Source organism: Engystomops pustulosus, chromosome 2 (assembly GCF_040894005.1).
Source record: "Engystomops pustulosus chromosome 2, aEngPut4.maternal, whole genome shotgun sequence".
Taxonomy (NCBI): domain Eukaryota; kingdom Metazoa; phylum Chordata; class Amphibia; order Anura; family Leptodactylidae; genus Engystomops; species Engystomops pustulosus.
This window is the reverse complement of record NC_092412.1, coordinates 249053792-249072221: the sequence shown is the minus strand read 5'-3', so window position 1 is coordinate 249072221 and position 18430 is coordinate 249053792. Positions and strand designations below refer to the sequence as shown.

General features: G+C 42.7%; 1 protein-coding gene across 1 annotated transcript in view; it reads right to left on the bottom strand.

The window, feature by feature from the left end:
- Positions 1–2477: 2477 nt before the first annotated feature.
- GET1 (guided entry of tail-anchored proteins factor 1) overlaps positions 2478–18430 on the bottom strand; it is a 33722-nt gene continuing 17769 nt past the window's right edge. The window contains exons 3-5 of the mRNA XM_072138783.1: positions 17435–17502; positions 6415–6529; positions 2478–2769 (exon numbers count right to left, since the gene is read on the bottom strand). Coding sequence (XP_071994884.1) covers positions 2696–2769; positions 6415–6529; positions 17435–17502 — 257 coding nt within the window. The 3' untranslated portion in view covers positions 2478–2695. The remainder of the gene's footprint in view (positions 2770–6414; positions 6530–17434; positions 17503–18430) is intronic.

The window sequence follows — 18430 nt, the reverse complement described above, 5'->3', positions numbered from 1 at the left end:
TTCTTGTACATAGGGGGCAGTATTATAGTAGTTATATTCTTGTACATAGGAGGCAGTATTATAGTAGCTATATTCTTGTACATAGAGGGCAGTATTATAGTAGTTATATTCCTGTACATAGGGGGCAGTATTATAGTAGTTATATTCCTGTACATAGGGGCAGTAATTATAGTAGTTATATTCTTGTACATAGGGGACAGTATTATAGTAGTTATATTCTTGTACATAGGGGACAGTATTATAGTAGTTATATTCTTGTACATAGGGGACAGTATTATAGTAGTTATATTCTTGTACATAGGGGACAGTATTATAGTAGTTATATTCTTGTACACAGGGGGCAGTATTATAGTAGTTATAGTCTTGTACATAGGGGGCAGTATTATAGTAGTTATAGTCTTGTACATAGGGGCAGTATTATAGTAGTTGTATTCTTGTACACAGGTGGCAGTATTATAGTAGTTATATTCTTGTACACAGGGGGCAGTATTATAGTTATATTCTTGTACATAGGAGGCAGTATTATAAAAGCTATATTCTTGTACATAGGAGGCAGTATTATAGTAGTTATATTCTTATACATAGGGGCAGTGTGATAGTAGTTATATTCTTGTACATGGGGGCAGTGTTATAGTAGTTATATTCTTATACATAGGGGGCAGTATTATAGTAGTTATATTCTTGTACATAGGGGGCAGTATTATAGTAGCTATATTCTTATACATAGGGGGCAGTATTATAGTAGTTATATTCTTGTACATGGGGGCAGTGTTATAGTAGTTATATTCTTTTACATAGGGAGCAGTATTATAGTAGTTATATTCCTGTACATAGGGGGCAGTATTATAGTAGTTATATTCTTGGACATGGGGGGCAGTATTATAGTAGTTATATTCCTGTACATAGGGGGCAGTATTATAGTAGTTATATTCCTGTACATAGGGGGCAGAATTATAGTAGTTGTTTTTTTGTACATAGGGGGCAAGGTTATAGTAGTTATATTCCTGTACATAGGGGCGAGTATTATAGTAGTTCTATTTTTGTGCATAGTAGGCAGTATTATAGTAGTTATATTCTTGTACATAGGGGGCAGTATTATAGTAGTTATATTCTTGTACATAGGGGGCAGTATTATAGTAGTTATATTCTTGTACATAGGGAGCAGTATTATAGTAGTTATATTCTTGTACATAGGGAGCAGTATTATAGTAGTTATATTCTTGTACATAGGGAGCAGTATTATAGTAGTTATATTCTTGTACATAGGGGGCAGTATTATAGTAGTTATATTCTTGTACATCGGGGGCAGTATTATAGTAGTTATAGTAGTTATATTCTTGTACATAGGGGGCAGTATTATAGTAGTTATATTCTTGTACATAGGGGGCAGTATTATAGTAGTTATATTCCTGTACATAGGGGGCAGTATTATAGTAGTTATATTCTTGTACATAGTGGGCAGTATTATAGTAGTTATATTGGTGCACATATAACTGGTAACATTATAACTACAGGAATACTGCCCCATTACACAAGATTACAACTACTTTAAAGTGTAACTGTAAAGTGATGCTCGTCCTTTTTTTTTTCTCTCCAAAGTTCTAGCATTTTCTGTTCTGAAAGTGTTTGCCAAAAATCTTTCTCACCAGAGGTGAAGTGGGCTAAGGTCAGTTAGCTTGCCCACAAATCCCATGATGCCTTGTGTTCTTTCTCAAAGTAATTGAGCATTAAATCCTTTTAATTTTCCACAAGTAAATCCACTGAACATTGCACAGTATATATACAGGGTGTATATGGTGACAGCTTCCATCACAGCGAGGAGCATGGAACACGTAATAAGTGGTAGGAATCCAAGTACACCAGTTATATGCAGTCTATAGCCTGTGCTGTATGAGCACTAAGGGTTAATGGCTTGTCTGCACAGTGCACAAAATGAGGAGTACAAGGTGGGTGAGGGGAGCAGCATGAAGTGCAGAGAGAGAAAATCTCAGACAGGGATGGAGGGACTGATAGGGAACAGGGAAGATCTTGTACCTCACTATTCTGTGCAGGAGACATCTGTATCCACAGTCTTGAACACATCCAGCTCTGCTACATACACAGAGAGAGCTCTGTCACATGACCTCCTCCTCTGTGAGTAGGGAGCAGCAGCCCCTCCCATGAAACCCTCTGATAAACATCAGATAAACTACAGACTGCAGGGCTTATCAGCACAGGGAGAGGAAGAAGCTCCTGCAGCACTGAGGTAATCTGAGGGGTACAGCAAGGCAACTGCTACATCTAGGTAACAAAGATAATATGCAAAGTTGTTTTACATCCCAAGAGCTACTGATTTGTGGAAAAAAAAAAAACTTTACAGTTTGTCTTTAATAATGTCTATTATAGTCAGTTATATAAATCCATTAGATGAATATTGATATCTCACTGCTGTATTGTACAAGAGAGGAAAGACAGAAAAAAACACAACTCACAGGAGATTTCAGAGTATTTCAGCTTTATTCAGGTTGTGATGTAAAAAAAGACATAATGAAAGCATCACACATGACGTCACACTTGGTGTCACACAGGCTCTGATGGACAAAGCAGCGTTATTATACTGTACATCATATATTAGACAGAAATTAATAAATACATGGTCGACCACTCAGGGAATGTTAACATTGGATGTAGGCGGATGGAGGAGTCTGGAGACTGCTCAGCTGATGGGGTACAGCATGAGGGCGACAACCTTATTACACACCACAAGCCAGCAGGTGATCCCTACTGCACCTGAAATGAGAGTCATGTGTATTGAATAGTCATGTAAACACAGGATCAGCCAACGGCATTGGCATCAGTCAATAAATACAGATTATACCATGATGCAGTGCCCCACCTCATAGACTGGTAGCATTCAGTGCACTTAACCCCATAGATGGTGTGCTCCCTAGTGATCCCCGGGGTGAGCCCTCTCCATACAGATTGGGTGTTTGCTGAACTTTGCATCAAACACCCAGCATTAGCAACCTCGATCTTTGCTGGCACAGAACATAAGTTTTAACATTTACATGCCATCGGCAAAGCGGCCAGCGCCGTGTAACAGCCGTCAGTGCATGGGCCCCACCATCTTGGCTTTAAGAGTCGTTTCCCATCATTGGGAAGAGTGAAAATCCATCATCATGACGACCTCAGGGTTTTTACAAGACCCAAGGACATTCTGAAGATCTGTTAGAATGTGCAAAATACCCAAATACGGCCATACTGTAGTACAGTGATGGCAAACCTTTTCGACGCTGAGTGCCCAAACTACAACTAAAACCCACATATTTTTCGCAAAGTGCCAATGCGACAATTTAAGCAGTGATTTATTACTACCTGCTCTGTCACATGTTTAAATTGTATAGGCACCTGAGGACAACAATACAGTAAAAAGAAGGAGAAGAAGTTTGGATTATCATTGTAGCTTCCTCCTAGGGTCCTGGGCTGCCTGGGACTGCAAGAGACCTTGAGTCCTGTCTGGCCTGGGGTGATGGTGCAGGTGCCCATAGAGAGGGCTCTGAGTGCCACCTCTGGCACCCGTGCCATAGGTTCGCCACCACTGCTGTAGTATATACAGCGCTCAAAAAAAATAAAGGGAACACTGAAATTACACATCCTAGATCTGAAGGAATGAAATATCCTCATTGAATACTTAGCTCTGTACTAAGTTGAATGTGCTGACAACAAAATCATCAATGGAAATCAAATTTATTAACCAATGGAAGCCTGGATTTGGAGTCACCCAAAAAATTAAAGTGGAAAAACACACTATAGGATGATCCAACTGTGATGTAATGTCCGTAAAACAAGACAAAATGAGGCTCAGTATTGTGCGTAGCCTCCACATGCCTGTATGACCTCCCTATAACAACCCACACAAGTGGCTCAGGAAGTGCAGCTCATCCAGGATGGCACCAGGTTGGGGACCACTGTCTTACAGGTCTCAGCCCTTTTTCACTGCCCGGGCTGACACCAGGCTAGTAGACACAGATGGGAAGAGGTCCCCTTTAACCCCTCATCACTGACGCTTGTTTTCAGCTTGGTGACCAGATTCCATTTTTAGAATCTGACACGTGTCACAATATTTGGTTAGAACTTTGGAAGCTTTAACATATCCAGGCGATTTTGAGACTGACTGACTGATTGTCTCGTGACACATTGTACTTCATGTTAGTTGTCAATTTTAAGTGATAAGTTTTACGTTTCGTTCTATAAAAAAAAAAAAGTAAAATTTGGCAAAAGTTCCTAAAATTCTATATTTTCAAAGTTTGAAATGTTCTGCTTTCCAAGCAGATAGTTAAACTACCCAAAAGCTTGATAAAGCAGACATTCAGGAAATGTTAGTTATGTTGGGATGATATTTTATGTGTCCACTCATTTAGAAACTTTAGAATTTTTGGGGAAAATACATTCATTTAGGCCAAAAGTTACACTTTTATAATGAACTAAATAATGAAATGCAAAGTTTGATCCCCAATTTCTCCCGAGTGTACTGATATGATAGGTGGTGGTGACTGTGGTATGGGTGCACGGCCCCATACAGAGAAGATTTGTATTGTCACATTGTACAGGCTAGAACATTTTTATTTTTTTGGTAATGCGAACATATGAGGGCTTATTATATGCGGGGCGAGATACAATGTATAGATAATTAATTTGGGGGAGGGGTCTATAGCTTATTCACGAAATTTCATTAACTATTTCAAGTTCAGTATTGATTTAAATTTATTGTACAGATTAATACGGACGCGGTGATACCAAATATGTAAGTTCTTTTGTGTTTTATATACATTTATTTGGATTTTATATGTAACTGGGGTGACGCATGCTCATTTAGTTACAGTCGGGTCCTGCCAGTAGGCGGAACCAGACGTGAAGAGGAGTCTGCAGCATCGGGGCACACACCGGACCCTGCAGAAAGGATCTAATACTGTGCGGGGGTACGATCCACAGGGGAGACACTTACACTCCGCAGTCATGCTTGATTAAACACCTGGGCTCAAAGTTTTTCCGATTCCGGGTCTGGGTCTGGACAGCCAGACACCGGAACTTGCGGGACTCGATGTCCTGCAATCTTCTGACGTGCCGACGTAGAAAGGCGGCGAGTCAGAAGAAGTACCATTAATGGCCTCTGTAAAACCCCTATACAGCAGTCATTAAGGGGTTAATAGTAGAAGAGGCGAAGGCTCCCAGTAGTCACAAGGTTGTCATCTCCTAAGAATCCCTGTGAGAGCCCAGGAGCTGGCTGACGAGTCTGTGGTTAACTGGAACGTAGCTTTATGGCAGCCACAGACCAATCCCTGTGGCCACAGCGCTGGCTGTATACATTAGGACGTGTGTACAGCCGCTGCCAAGACTTATAATAGCAAATCTCAGGTTATAATTATAACAATACTGTAATAACAGAGCATTAACAGGCAGATAGGAAGAAAGTACCCTGTATAATGTAATACAAGGATTACCGCTGGTGCTATGCAGGTACCGTGCTGGTATGGTGCTGGTACCGTGCTGGTGCTGTGCTGGTATGGTGCTGGCGCTGTGCAGGTACCGTGCTGGTGCCGTGCAGGTACCGTGCTGGTATGGTGCTGGCGATGTGCAGGTACCGTGCTGGCGCTGTGCTGGTATGGTGCTGGCGCTGCGGAGTCAGTGCCCATTTTGGTGGAGTTAGAATTGATAAAATTGATAAAATGGACCAACTATGAAATGTCCTTTTCCCATTTTATTACTGATGTAAGGATTTAGGCCAGAGGAGGACACATATTGTCATACTGCACAAGATAATACCGTATATACTTGTGTATAAGTTGAGTTTTTCAGTACAAAAAATGTACTGAAAAACTGCCTTTCGTCTTGTACAGGAGTCAATTAAAAAAATTAAAAAACTTACATACTCACCTTCCGTCGCCCCCGATGCGATTTCGGTTTCTGGTTGCATGTACAAGCATCAACACCTGGAGCAGAGCTGCGCCAGGAGGTGAAGAAATTCCGGGAGCAGTACAGTATAGCTCTGACAAGTACTTACCTCTCATGGGGCTGCTCTGTTCTGGGTCCTGACTCTGGAAGAATTCATCCAACGTCAGGAGCCAGGACAGAGAGTGGAGCAGTAGCAGTAGCTGCGCTCGCAACTACCTGGCCTCCTGCACTAATAAAAACATCCATCATTTATATCAGAAGTGTTTCCCCTATGTAGAGTTTGGCTGGTACGATCCATGCAACTGCATCATCCAGAAAACTTGAGGTGGTGACCCCCCTTCCAACCCCCCCTCCCCCCCCCCAGAGACAACACAAGCTCACATGACTCATGAAAAGACAAAATAAAAAGCTTTTAGACAAGAACAAATTGGCAATGAAGGCTGAATAATATATAATGGAGGGAACAAGAATGTTAGCTTTTACCTGGAATCCCAGTAGGGAACGCCACAAGCCGTTCCAGGGGTGCGATCCACTTACTGGGCAGCACCATCACCGGCTCCGAGTAGTATTTCCATATAAGCGAGACCATTAAAGCAGCCTAAAAAATAAGAGAAAAAAAACCACAAAAATGTCACATTCTTCATGAATACGAGATGTTGTGTGCGATCCACTGTACATGCGATTAATGCTGAAGAATCGGCATAGACTCCGGATGAAAAATAGGAGCCCCACGACGCCACTATTTCTTTACAATATTATTTAGTTTTCTTTTTATAATACACCCCTTTAATAAGAAAACAAAAATGGCGTAAAATAATCCATAAATAGTGCAGTGCAACCATCAGCAGTTTTATCTGCTTTACTGTATAGACCGAGTCTGAATGTGCAGTTTTATTTCATGATAAGAGTTCTGAACAGATTAATTATACTGCTGAAGACTCAGGTAACCCTTTACACACACAGAAGACCTTGTCTACGACTTCAGGTAAAAAAAATTAAAATTTAGAAGAAGCTGCCGTTTACAAAATAGTACATATCCTAAAATCAGATTGTTGAGGATCCAACATCTAACACCTCTACAGGTAAGCTGTTCTACGCACTGAATACACAGAGAAGGGAACAGGATGTCGACAGCGCCACTCTTTGTGTAGTGGTCAGACAAGGTTACTGCAGACTAGATCCCATTCACCTGAAAAAGAGCCAGCCTGTAGTGACTTTGTCCGACCACTGCAAAGAGAACGGTGCAATCCATTTCCTGTTTCATCTCTGTAAATACATTGCTGATCTGTGGGGGTTCTGGGTCTGGTCCCAGAAAGGTCTTCAGTCTGGTTCCGGCCCAAATAACTTGCAGGACACAACTAAAGGTATATAATAAAAAAAACAGAGGTAGAGATTTATCAATACACGAGGAATCATCATCAAATTCACAAGGTGCGCAACGTGTTTTAGGGTCCCCCTTATGTGCAAGTATGAGAAGGCTACTCCAAAACATTCAGCTAAACTGAAACATAAATTTGGATTTGTTCATCCGTTCTACTTTTCCATTATGAGAAAGGGGCCAGCCATTATGGCACCCAGCAATTTGCCCACCTAAAAAGTCCTATGTACAAGACGTCCACAATTTTAGATGAGAACATAACCTAGGAGTATGTATGGAGTTGTGCTGCGTGTCAGAATATGGTGACGTGTACAAGTAGTGACTTGCCTCGTCGTGATGTTACATGACATTAGCACCGCCTGTAGGCGCTGGGGAGCCATGTGCCTTCACAACAAGCTCGGTGTACAGCGTGTTACTATGCAGGACATGTTGGTCTTACGCCCCGGGCCATTTGGCTGCTCGCCCTCTTTATGGTACCAGGGGAAACGTCTGTGCATAGAATCAGCCCACGATAAAAATAACATAAAGCGACAGAATCAGCGGAATGTAATGCAGCACCACAGATCTCTAAAGACAGACGTGAACAATGAAACATAAGAGATAGTAGATGTCTTCAAGGAGCAGGTGTGTCCACATCTCCCCCCCCCAAATATATGTAAGAACATGAAGCCTCAGCACATGACCTGGACAGACCAGTAATAATACACCTCTCCGAAATGCTGTTTTGTAAGTCAGCGTTTGCCAAGGGCAAAAATTTAAACCGCCCCAATGCTTTTTATGCTCAAATTCTTTAACATTAGGGAGGGGCAGCTGCCCGGGCACGAATCCACTATACGGAGTATACACTGGGTGCGGTGCCCGAGCCGAGCCAGAACGTAAAATAATAGGGGACATGGCAGTGGGGGGCACATTAGATCTCCTGCAATGGGGATATAGTAACTACCTATTAGAACTAGTTGAGGTAATAAACAGGGCAAATAGGTAGAAGCCAGCAGCAGCCGTATATACAGTGTATACAGTGTTGGATCAGGCTATATATTGCCTGGAGAGATACATGAAGTAGAAATCATGTCTGGACTTTAAGGATATCTCCAGTTGTGGAAATCTAATGTCATTATTGGGGAGGCAGCAAGTGTCTAGGTTTCCCTGCAGCTCCCCCACAGGGGAGATGAATCATTGCACTAAATAAATAGGCAACATGAATGTACTGGGTCCCCTGAACAGGTTAGGGTCTGAAAGCTGGGAGCCCCATTAATCACAAGAAACCCCACCCCCACCCCCCAAAAAAAAAAAATAAATAAACAATCCAGGGAAGTAGGGTCCCATTCACAATAATGAAGTTGAGCGGCAGGACAAGCTTGTGTCCTGCTGATACATTCAATGGTCAATAGTCAGAGATTGCCAAGCACAGTGCACACCTATCTCCAACACTCACACAGACAGTGAACAGGACTGCCAGCGATACCCTGTGCTGTGCTCAGCAATTCCCAACACTCCCCTACTATTGACTGGTGCGGCAGGACACATGCTTGTCCCGCATATCCAACCATTAGTGAGCCCCCTCGTACAGATTGCTGGCGCCCTAGCGGTCAGACACTTACACAATAAATTTAAACAACCCCTTTAAGGGTATGTGCACATGGAAGGTTTTTAGGGTGCTCTTCAATATCCAAAAACACTCCAAGTAATAGGGGCTAATCCCAGTGAGCAGTAACCATGGCCAGGTAGTGCATTGGGTGCCAAAAAAATAAGCATCTGAAGGATCCACAAGGGATTATAGTCATCCCACGAGAATTACCTCAGAGTTTTGGAGGGAAAATGTCATCTCTAGGCAGATGTCTTTAGGTTGACAACCATGTTGTGACTGGATGTTACGGCCATCCAATGTGTCGCTGTTGCTAGGGAAGGTTTTCTCTGGCTCTCAGCAACAGCTCTATCATTGGAGGAAATGTTTTGCCCATGTGACGGCTCTGGGGATAAATATTGGGGCTACATGACTCACCTCTGAGGAAGACTGACCTGCTGATCATCACCCTACCATCCTCCTTTGATGAATTTTGGTTAAATCTTTCTGATGGCAACAAATAAAGGCCGTCATCCCATCCAAGTTTACTTTATTGTATCAAAATCCATTCCAAAGTCTCATAAAATCAATGGGAGGAAAAGTATCAATGATTATTTTTTGTACAAATGTTTTACACCACCCACAAACTTTATAAAAAAGGGGTTGGGGCAAGATGGGGGAAAAGGTGGGGCCATCGGGTTCTGGAAGATTTACTAACTTTCACGCCTAGTTTGTGAAACCTTAAAGGGAACCTGTCAGCAAAAATTGACCACTAGCAGTATGTTGTCAAGCAGCTGAACACCTTCCAGATTGTGTTTCTTTCATTAACCCAGTGCGGTGGCATCATCCAGAATATCAACTTTGAAGTGAGATGTAAAAGGAGGTGGAGATTTTAACACTGAAGTCAAGCTCTCTCTTCCTTAAGAAACCCCTTGCATTGTAATTGCTGCTCCTGCATCCAGAGACATTCACAGATGTCAGTCACAGAGGAGGAGGCGTTCAGAGCTCCCACCTTGGCTTCAGTGTTGAACTCTCCTCCTGCTTGACTTTATACATCCAAGTTGATTTTCAGGAGGATGCCAACACACTGGACCATGAAAGAAGCAAAAACTAGAAGGTGTTACGCTTCCTGACAATATTCTGGTAGTGGTTTATTAGGCCAATTGCTGATGACAGGTTCCCTTTAAGAAAAGAAGGAGTTGCCTTCAAAAATGGAGGAAAAGCTTTTTAGATGGCTTTACCAAGATCACAAGCAGCACATTACAGCTGTAATTAAAGGGAACCTGTCACCAGGAGACCCATTTTTCGCACTCCCCCAGTCCCCACAAGGAGCAGTTCCCCCCCCACCCACCCTTGGGAAACATGTGACCTTTTCAAATATATGAATAACTCCCCTCACTCGGGATTGGCTGTAGAGGAGCAGGGGGCGTCGCTAAGCCCAGTGATGGGTGTTTTCATATATTTGAAAAGGTCACATGGAGAAGCCGTTCCCCAAGGGTGGGGGGGACTGCTCCTTTCCAGCCCCTCCCATTTGGCAACTGCCTAGTCACACAGCAGATGCTAATGAAAGGTACAATATAACATAGCTTTTTTTCTGTAAAACCTATTTTTAATACAAAAACACTTTGGCAGTGTATGTACTATGCTCTGTGGGGACTGGGGGGAGGGCTAAAAATGGCTCTCCTGGTGACAGGTTCCCTTTAACATCAATGATACCGATGTGGCTCCGCTAGCATTGTACTAGTCTACACAGCAAAGCTTGAAAATGGCACATGAAAAATCAAGTATATCAGCTTGTGAGGTCGGTATTAATACAGCAAATATTAATTCTGATTCTTCAGAAAGCAGGAAACACCCAATCACAGGAAAGAATGGGTAATCACATGTTGCCTTTCATTCTTGGGGAGATAAGGAGTTTCCATGACATGCAGTGGCCGGCAGTATATTGGGGGGGGGGGGTAGGATTGCATTATAGCATTCAAATGAATGGGAATCCATATATGAGGTACGTGGATAGAAGCTGATGATGATGGCATCAAATATATACAAAAAGAAGGAGAAGAAGATGTTCTAGAACTTCTCTCTCTGCTGATGTTTCTGCAGATTTCTATAGGGAAATGTCATCAATTAGCAATCATGTACAGCGAGAGAAGAAGCTTATTCCATCATGGATCTTATCCTCAGGCTCTGAATAAGTCAGTCTTTTCCTGCTGCGGGGAGGATGCCCGCCTCTTCTAAAAAATTGATCAGTGCGTAGTAAAGCCAAGAGATCTGGAGCGCACCGCCAAGTTGTCACCTGCTACCAACATCTACGGCTTTGCCAACACGTGAAATGTAAAAGACCAAAAAGAGTAAATGTAAAGGTGTATTTATGCCATAATTTAGGCAGTAATGGGGGGATTTATAGACGCTGGTATGGTCTAGAAAGGATAAGTTAAAGTCTGAGTAATTACTATACTCCAAGTAGTGTAGCTCTGTATATATTATACATTAGAGGGATCAGACAATTGATCAGACAATGTAGATGTTAGACAACGGCAGAGAAGATGGTGTCACCAATTGTGCCATGTCCTAATGACAACTAGCAGAACTGCTAAACAACCCCCCCCCCCCCAGGTTGCCCATGAATGGGACTTTCCTATGGAGAAATGTGCCTGTAATAGCCCACATGTGCAGAAGATGCCTGGGAGCAGACTAGAAAATTTAGAGTTTCTCAAAGGACCAGCACAGGCTACAAGAAGGACCGGAGCGCAATGCCCATGGCTGTGGCCAGATGGTGACATCTCTAACATTGAGATAAGGAAGAAGGAAAGATCCAACTGAGCCCAAATACCCTGCTCCTCCTGTAGTCCCAGGCAGTCAAAGATGTGTCGCTTTAAAATAGCGCTGAGCTCAGCACATCCCTGGAGCCTCGAGTCCTGTCTGAGGACTCCATGCTGGGTGCCCACAGAGAGGTCTCTGAGTGTGACCCCTGGCACCTGGCCACAGGTTTGCCACCTCTAATCTGTAGCATTTTGCATTGCCTAGTGATGGCCTAGAATTGTAAATGATCCCATAGTCTACACAGCAAACCCATAAATATATTCAGAGACTCCTCTGATACTAGAGATGCCTGATGCCAGTCTAGTTTAGAGGTTGAGGTGTGAATCACTTCAGTTCAATGGTTTTATCACCTCTGGAGAAAGTGTTTCTCAATTTGTATCTTCCATTGCAGTGAGAGAATCCTGGAAATGATCTGTGCCAGCACATAGATTTCAGGATTCTCTGTCACCGGCTTTTACACCACTGAACTAGCAGCCCCCACAGGTGGGGTAAGGGATAACCTCTCTAGAATTGCCTCTTTTGTGAGAAGTCTCCTCAAAATTCATATGCCAATGACCTGAGAAGAGTCACTTTTGGAGCCTGAAAGTGAAGAGTAACAGTTTTGATATCACATTACAGCTAAGAATCTCATCTTTCAGATCACACCAGGCTTGTTGTTCTGGGAGCTATAGAACCAGAGATTCAGCCAGTTAAAGACATGGTGGGAAATACAAGCTGCAGATAAATATCCTACTCAGGAAAATGTCTTTAACGGCCCGTATTTCTGGTTCTGTAGCTCCCAGATCCACAAGCCTTATGTGGTTTGAAAGGCAAGATTCTTTCCTTTAATATGACATCAAAAAGGTTCTAGATTCTATAAAGTTCAACATATAAAGGCGACCAGAGGTTACATAAATTTTTCCAGAAGAGTAAAAATACTCATCTTACAGTTTTTTTGACCAGAGCCTCGGTGGTCATATGACCTATCAGGGCCACGAGCTGCAGCAGCAAAGAACATGAAGGACATATAGTGTCCATGCCACAACCGAGGAATGAAAAGTCTCATCCGTATTAAATGCATGAGTTTTTTTGAGGCCCAAACTGACCGCTCTATAGCGCCTATACAGGCATTAATGCCACCCCTGGGGGAAACTGAAGTACCTCTACATGACTCATCTCAGGCTCACTTTATAGGTCAACAGGCAAAAAATAAAAAAATACATAAAAAAAAATTGACAAAAAAAAAAGAGGGAATGTTTGGAAGAATAATAATAGTTCATTATTTATATAGCGCCTACAGATTACGCAGCTCTGCACAAAGCATGTCAAATTGGTCCCCGTCCCCAATTGGGCTCACAATGGAAACAACCTAACAGTATGTTTTGGAGTGTTGGAGGAAACCGGAGGACCCGGAGGAAACCCACACAAACACGGAGAGAACATACAAACTCTTTGCAGATGTTGACCTGAGTGGGATTTGAACCGAGGACCCCAGCGCTGCAAGGCAGAAGTGCTACTCACTCAGCCACCGTATATTTCATATGCTGAGGGGGCTGCAAGTTTAGAAGAGCAAAAGAACTTCTTTAGCTATACACAGCCAGTCCCCCCAGGGTTTTTTTTTCAGTTTTTTTTTGGTAATTATCTCTTCCAAGCACATTAGGTAGCAAAAGGTATATAAAATTATATATTTTGAAAAAAATATAAGGGACAAAATCAACATATAAGGGGAGATTTCTCAGAAGTGTCTGAGTGCAGAACTGTTCTAGTTGCTCAAGGCAACCAATCAGTGCTCAGCTTTCATTTTATAAACTGCTGTGAAAAAACTAAATCTGAGCTCTGATTGGTTATAAAGCACAACTAGCGCAGTTTTGCTCCATTCTTATAAAATTTCCCCCCTTACATCTATTTGCCAACTTTGATCTGAGGATCTGCATAGAGGTAACACTGGCCCATCACGATCTGACATTTTACTGTCATTATGAATTATTATATTGAATGTGACATTTAAAAGGGAATGTGACCAGGAGACTGCAGTCAGTGTTAGGTATTGTCCATGGAGAGACGTGTAGTCCTTCCTATATGTTGTTATCAGCAGGACTGTGACATATGGATTTATTTTACATAATTGCATCTTCTCCATGTGCACAGGGGGCGTTTCCTCACACTGCTGTGCTCTGTGCAATCAACAGCTTCACAGCTCTTCTGTTTTAAATGTCTCCAACACCATCCACCAGAAAACTGTTATATATTTTACTTAAAGGGGTATTCCAGGAATCAGCATAATTCATATACAAATGGGTCCTGAAAATATAAGCTAATGTGTAATTAGTTGTTATTTAAAATTTTGCTCCCCTTAGCAGAAAATGCTGTGGACATTCACTGTAATGAAGAATTAAAATGCTACTGGCCCTTTAATCAGTCCATTGTTTTCCTCCACATGGATTAGACACAGAACAGAAGATGGCTGCTGGTCACATGTCCACATCACATGTCCTGCACCTGCCTGGGCAGGTCATGTGATCAGCACTAAGTTTGGCTGTAGTCGGTTGGTTGCAGTGCATCCAGTATGGCCAGTGTTGTGGTGAGATGTCTCAGTGAGGTGCAGTGATGGCAGTTACACATCATTACTATGGTAACAGAGCAAGAAAGTATGTTACATCATCACTGGTTGCACAGCATAAGAGGGAGGAGGAGAAACTAAAGGGTCATGGGACTTGTAGTTTCCAGTGGCGGCCATCTTAGTGTTAACTCACAATACTTTAGAGAAGCCATTAAATGTTTTGAATCATAACATCAACCTATTTAAGCTGTACATAAGGAATCCATGGGGGTGCGGGAGGCTTTAAATAAAATAACCATGAGGGGGCTGTTTGGTAGGATTAACTAATATTTTAGGGAACAGGAGATTTAGTGTCTGAATATTTAATGCCGCCACGTGAGTTCACTGCAAAGGGGCCCACTGAAGCCTAGCGCTGACCCTAGTTTCACCTGATGTGATGTTATTACATCATCTAGAAATACATAGACATAAATTAGGATAATGAGGGCACTGGTATCAGAGTGATTGCCAGTGGTGGGGTTAGAGGGCCAGCTGCTCCTCTTGCCACAACTATTAGGGCCATGGTCAATAGATCACTTTAGGATGTATGAAACTAATTATATGGAAAGAGGCAGCATGTCCACTGCCATTACACTGTATTATGTCTACTCTTTTACCGACATATGGATTTAGGACATACAACAAAAATTGTGTGCAGGGAGAGGGGGGGGGGGGGGGGACTGTGACATCATCTATTGTCAGTAGTGATGTAATGATGGGTCAGTGTTATCTATATAGAGGTCATTGTACAGGGAGGGAGAGGAGATAAGCTGTGACATCATCTATTGTCAGTAGTGATGTAATGATGGGTCAGTGTTATCTATATAGAGGTCATTGTACAGGGAGAGGGAGGAGATAAGCTGTGACATCATCTATTGTCAGTAGTGATGTAATGATGGGTCAGTGTTAGCTATATAGAGGTCATTGTACAGGGAGGGGGAGGAGATAAGCTGTGACATCATCTATTGTCAGTAGTGATGTAATGATAGGTCAGTGTTATCTATATAGAGGTCATTGTACAGGGAGGAGGAGATAAGCTGTGACATCATCTATTGTCAGTAGTGATGTAATGATGGGTCAGTGTTATCTATACAGAGGTCATTGTACAGGGAGGGGGAGGAGATAAGCTGTGACATCATCTATTGTCAGTAGTGATATAATGATGGGTCAGTGTTATCTATATAGAGGTCATTGTACAGGGAGGGGGAGGAGATAAGCTGTGACATCATCTATTGTCAGTAGTGATGTAATGATGGGTCAGTGTTATCTATACAGAGGTCATTGTACAGGGAGGGGGAGGAGATAAGCTGTGACATCATCTATTGTCAGTAGTGATGTAATGATGGGTCAGTGTTATCTATATAGAGGTCATTGTACAGGAGGGGGAGGGGACACGCTGTGACATCATCTATTGTCAGTAGTGATGTAATAATGGGTCAGTGTTATCTATATAGAGGTCATTGTACAGGAAGGGGGAGGAGATAAGCTGTGACATCATCTATTGTCAGTAGTGATGTAATGATGGGTTAGTGTTATCTATATAGAGGTCATTGTACAGGAAGGGGGAGGAGATAAGCTGTGACATCATCTATTGTCAGTAGTGATGTAATGATGGGTTAGTGTTATCTATATAGAGGTCATTGTACAGGAAGGGGGAGGAGATAAGCTGTGACATCATCTATTGTCAGTAGTGATGTAATGATGGGTCAGTTTTATCTATATAGAGGTCATTGTACAGGGAGGAGGAGGGGATAAGCTGTGACATCATCTATTGTCAGTAGTGATGTAATGATGGGTCAGTGTTATCTATATAGAGGTCATTGTACAGGGAGGGGGAGGAGATAAGCTGTGACATCATCTATTGTCGGTAGTGATGTAATGATGGGTCAGTGTTATCTATATAGAGGTCATTGTACAGGGAGGGGGAGGAGATAAGCTGTGACATCATCTATTGTCAGTAGTGATGTAATGATGGGTCAGTGTTATCTATATAGAGGTCATTGTACAGGGAGGGGGAGGAGATAAGCTGTGACATCATCTATTGTCGGTAGTGATGTAATGATGGGTCAGTGTTATCTATATAGAGGTCATTGTACAGGGAGGGGGAGGAGATAAGCTGTGACATCATCTATTGTCGGTAGTGATGTAATGATGGGTCAGTGTTATCTATATAGAGATCATTGTACAGGGAGGGGAGGAGATAAGCTGTGACATCATCTATTGTCAGTAGTGATGTAATGATGGGTCAGTGTTATCTATATAGAGGTCATTGTACAGGGAGGGGGATGAGATAAGCTGTGACATCATCTATTGTCAGTAGTGATGTAATGATGGGTCAGTGTTATCTATATAGAGGTCATTGTACAGGGAGGGGGAGGAGATAAGCTGTGACATCATCTATTGTCGGTAGTGATGTAATGATGGGTCAGTGTTATCTATATAGAGGTCATTGTACAGGGAGGGGAGGAGATAAGCTGTGACATCATCTATTGTCAGTAGTGATGTAATGATGGGTCAGTGTTACCTATATAGAGGTCATTGTACAGGGAGGGGGAGGAGATAAGCTGTGACATCATCTATTGTCAGTAGTGATGTAATGATGGGTCAGTGTTACCTATATAGAGGTCATTGTACAGGGAGGGGGAGGAGATAAGCTGTGACATCATCTATTGTCAGTAGTGATGTAATGATGGGTCAGTGTTATCTATATAGAGGTCATTGTACAGGGAGGGGGAGGAGATAAGCTGTGACATCATCTATTGTCAGTAGTGATCTAATGATGGGTCAGTGTTATCTATACAGAGGTCATTGTACAGGGAGGGGGAGGAGATAAGCTGTGACATCATCTATTGTCAGTAGTGATCTAATGATGGGTCAGTGTTATCTATATAGAGGTCATTGTACAGGGAGGGGGAGGGGATAAGCTGTGACATCATCTATTGTCAGTAGTGATATAATGATGGGTCAGTGTTATCTATATAGAGGTCATTGTACAGGGAGGGGGAGGAGATAAGCTGTGACATCATCTATTGTCAGTAGTGATCTAATGATGGGTCAGTGTTATCTATACAGAGGTCATTGTACAGGGAGGGGGAGGAGATAAGCTGGGACTATCTTACCAAAATCAGATTTGTAATGTAGAATCACACAATCCACCTACCTGCAATACATAGAATACAATGCTGACCACCCACTTGATCTTGGCTTGCTGTCCTGTCCTGGCCTTAACTGTTGGCAGAAAGAAAGAAAAATCATTAAAAACAAATATAAAAAAATACCTAAAGGGAGTTAGCACCAATATGCCTCCCAAATCAGTAAAATGGTCTGTTGATAGAATAGTATCCATATGCAGAGAAATATTTATCTTTATGGATGTATAGTCAGGGCCATTTGGATTGAAGAAATCAGATTTCATCACGGAGGAAACGGACCGGCGCTGCTAAGTTATACCTAACCTGCATCTGAAGTTCCCTATCTGTAAGTCCATGACTTGTCACCAGGGTGTATATTTTACAGGATGACCCCATAACATTCTATTACACCTCCCCTGGTGGACCCAAGTCTAAGGCTGCATTCACACACACGTATGGGGGACCTATGCACGGCCGATATACGTCCCCCATATTTGCTCACGGCACTGTACGGGAGCGGTACAGTGCAGCACACGTGGGGCACTGTACCGCTCTGCAGCCCGGGAAAAGATAGGACATGTCCTATCTTTTCCCGTGTTACGGCGCCGTGCGCCATATGTTCCTATGGAGAGGGCCGGGGAGCTACACCAAGGTACGGCGGGCAACGGCAGTGTGCACGTAGCCTAAAACTGCTTTAAGAAAGTTGAGAAGTGAAAACAAGACACAAGTCTAGAGCATTACGAGACGAAAACCTGCCGGCTGAGTGTTTGTTCTCTCCACCGCCCGAGGCTTGTAGAGGAATGTTCACATGACGCTTCCTGCTGATCCCTCACACCTTCTCCAGGAGCAGAATATCCCTTGTTTTCCAGGACATTTCATTGAATCGGATGTATTTCCCAGGTATTCACATTCTAGTGGCGCTTTGTGATTGAGGGACGCTCCGACAATAACTCGGTTTCATCAAAACAAGTGAGGAGGAGCCGAGACCTAACAAACAGGTCCAGCTATTCACATGGAAAACATGG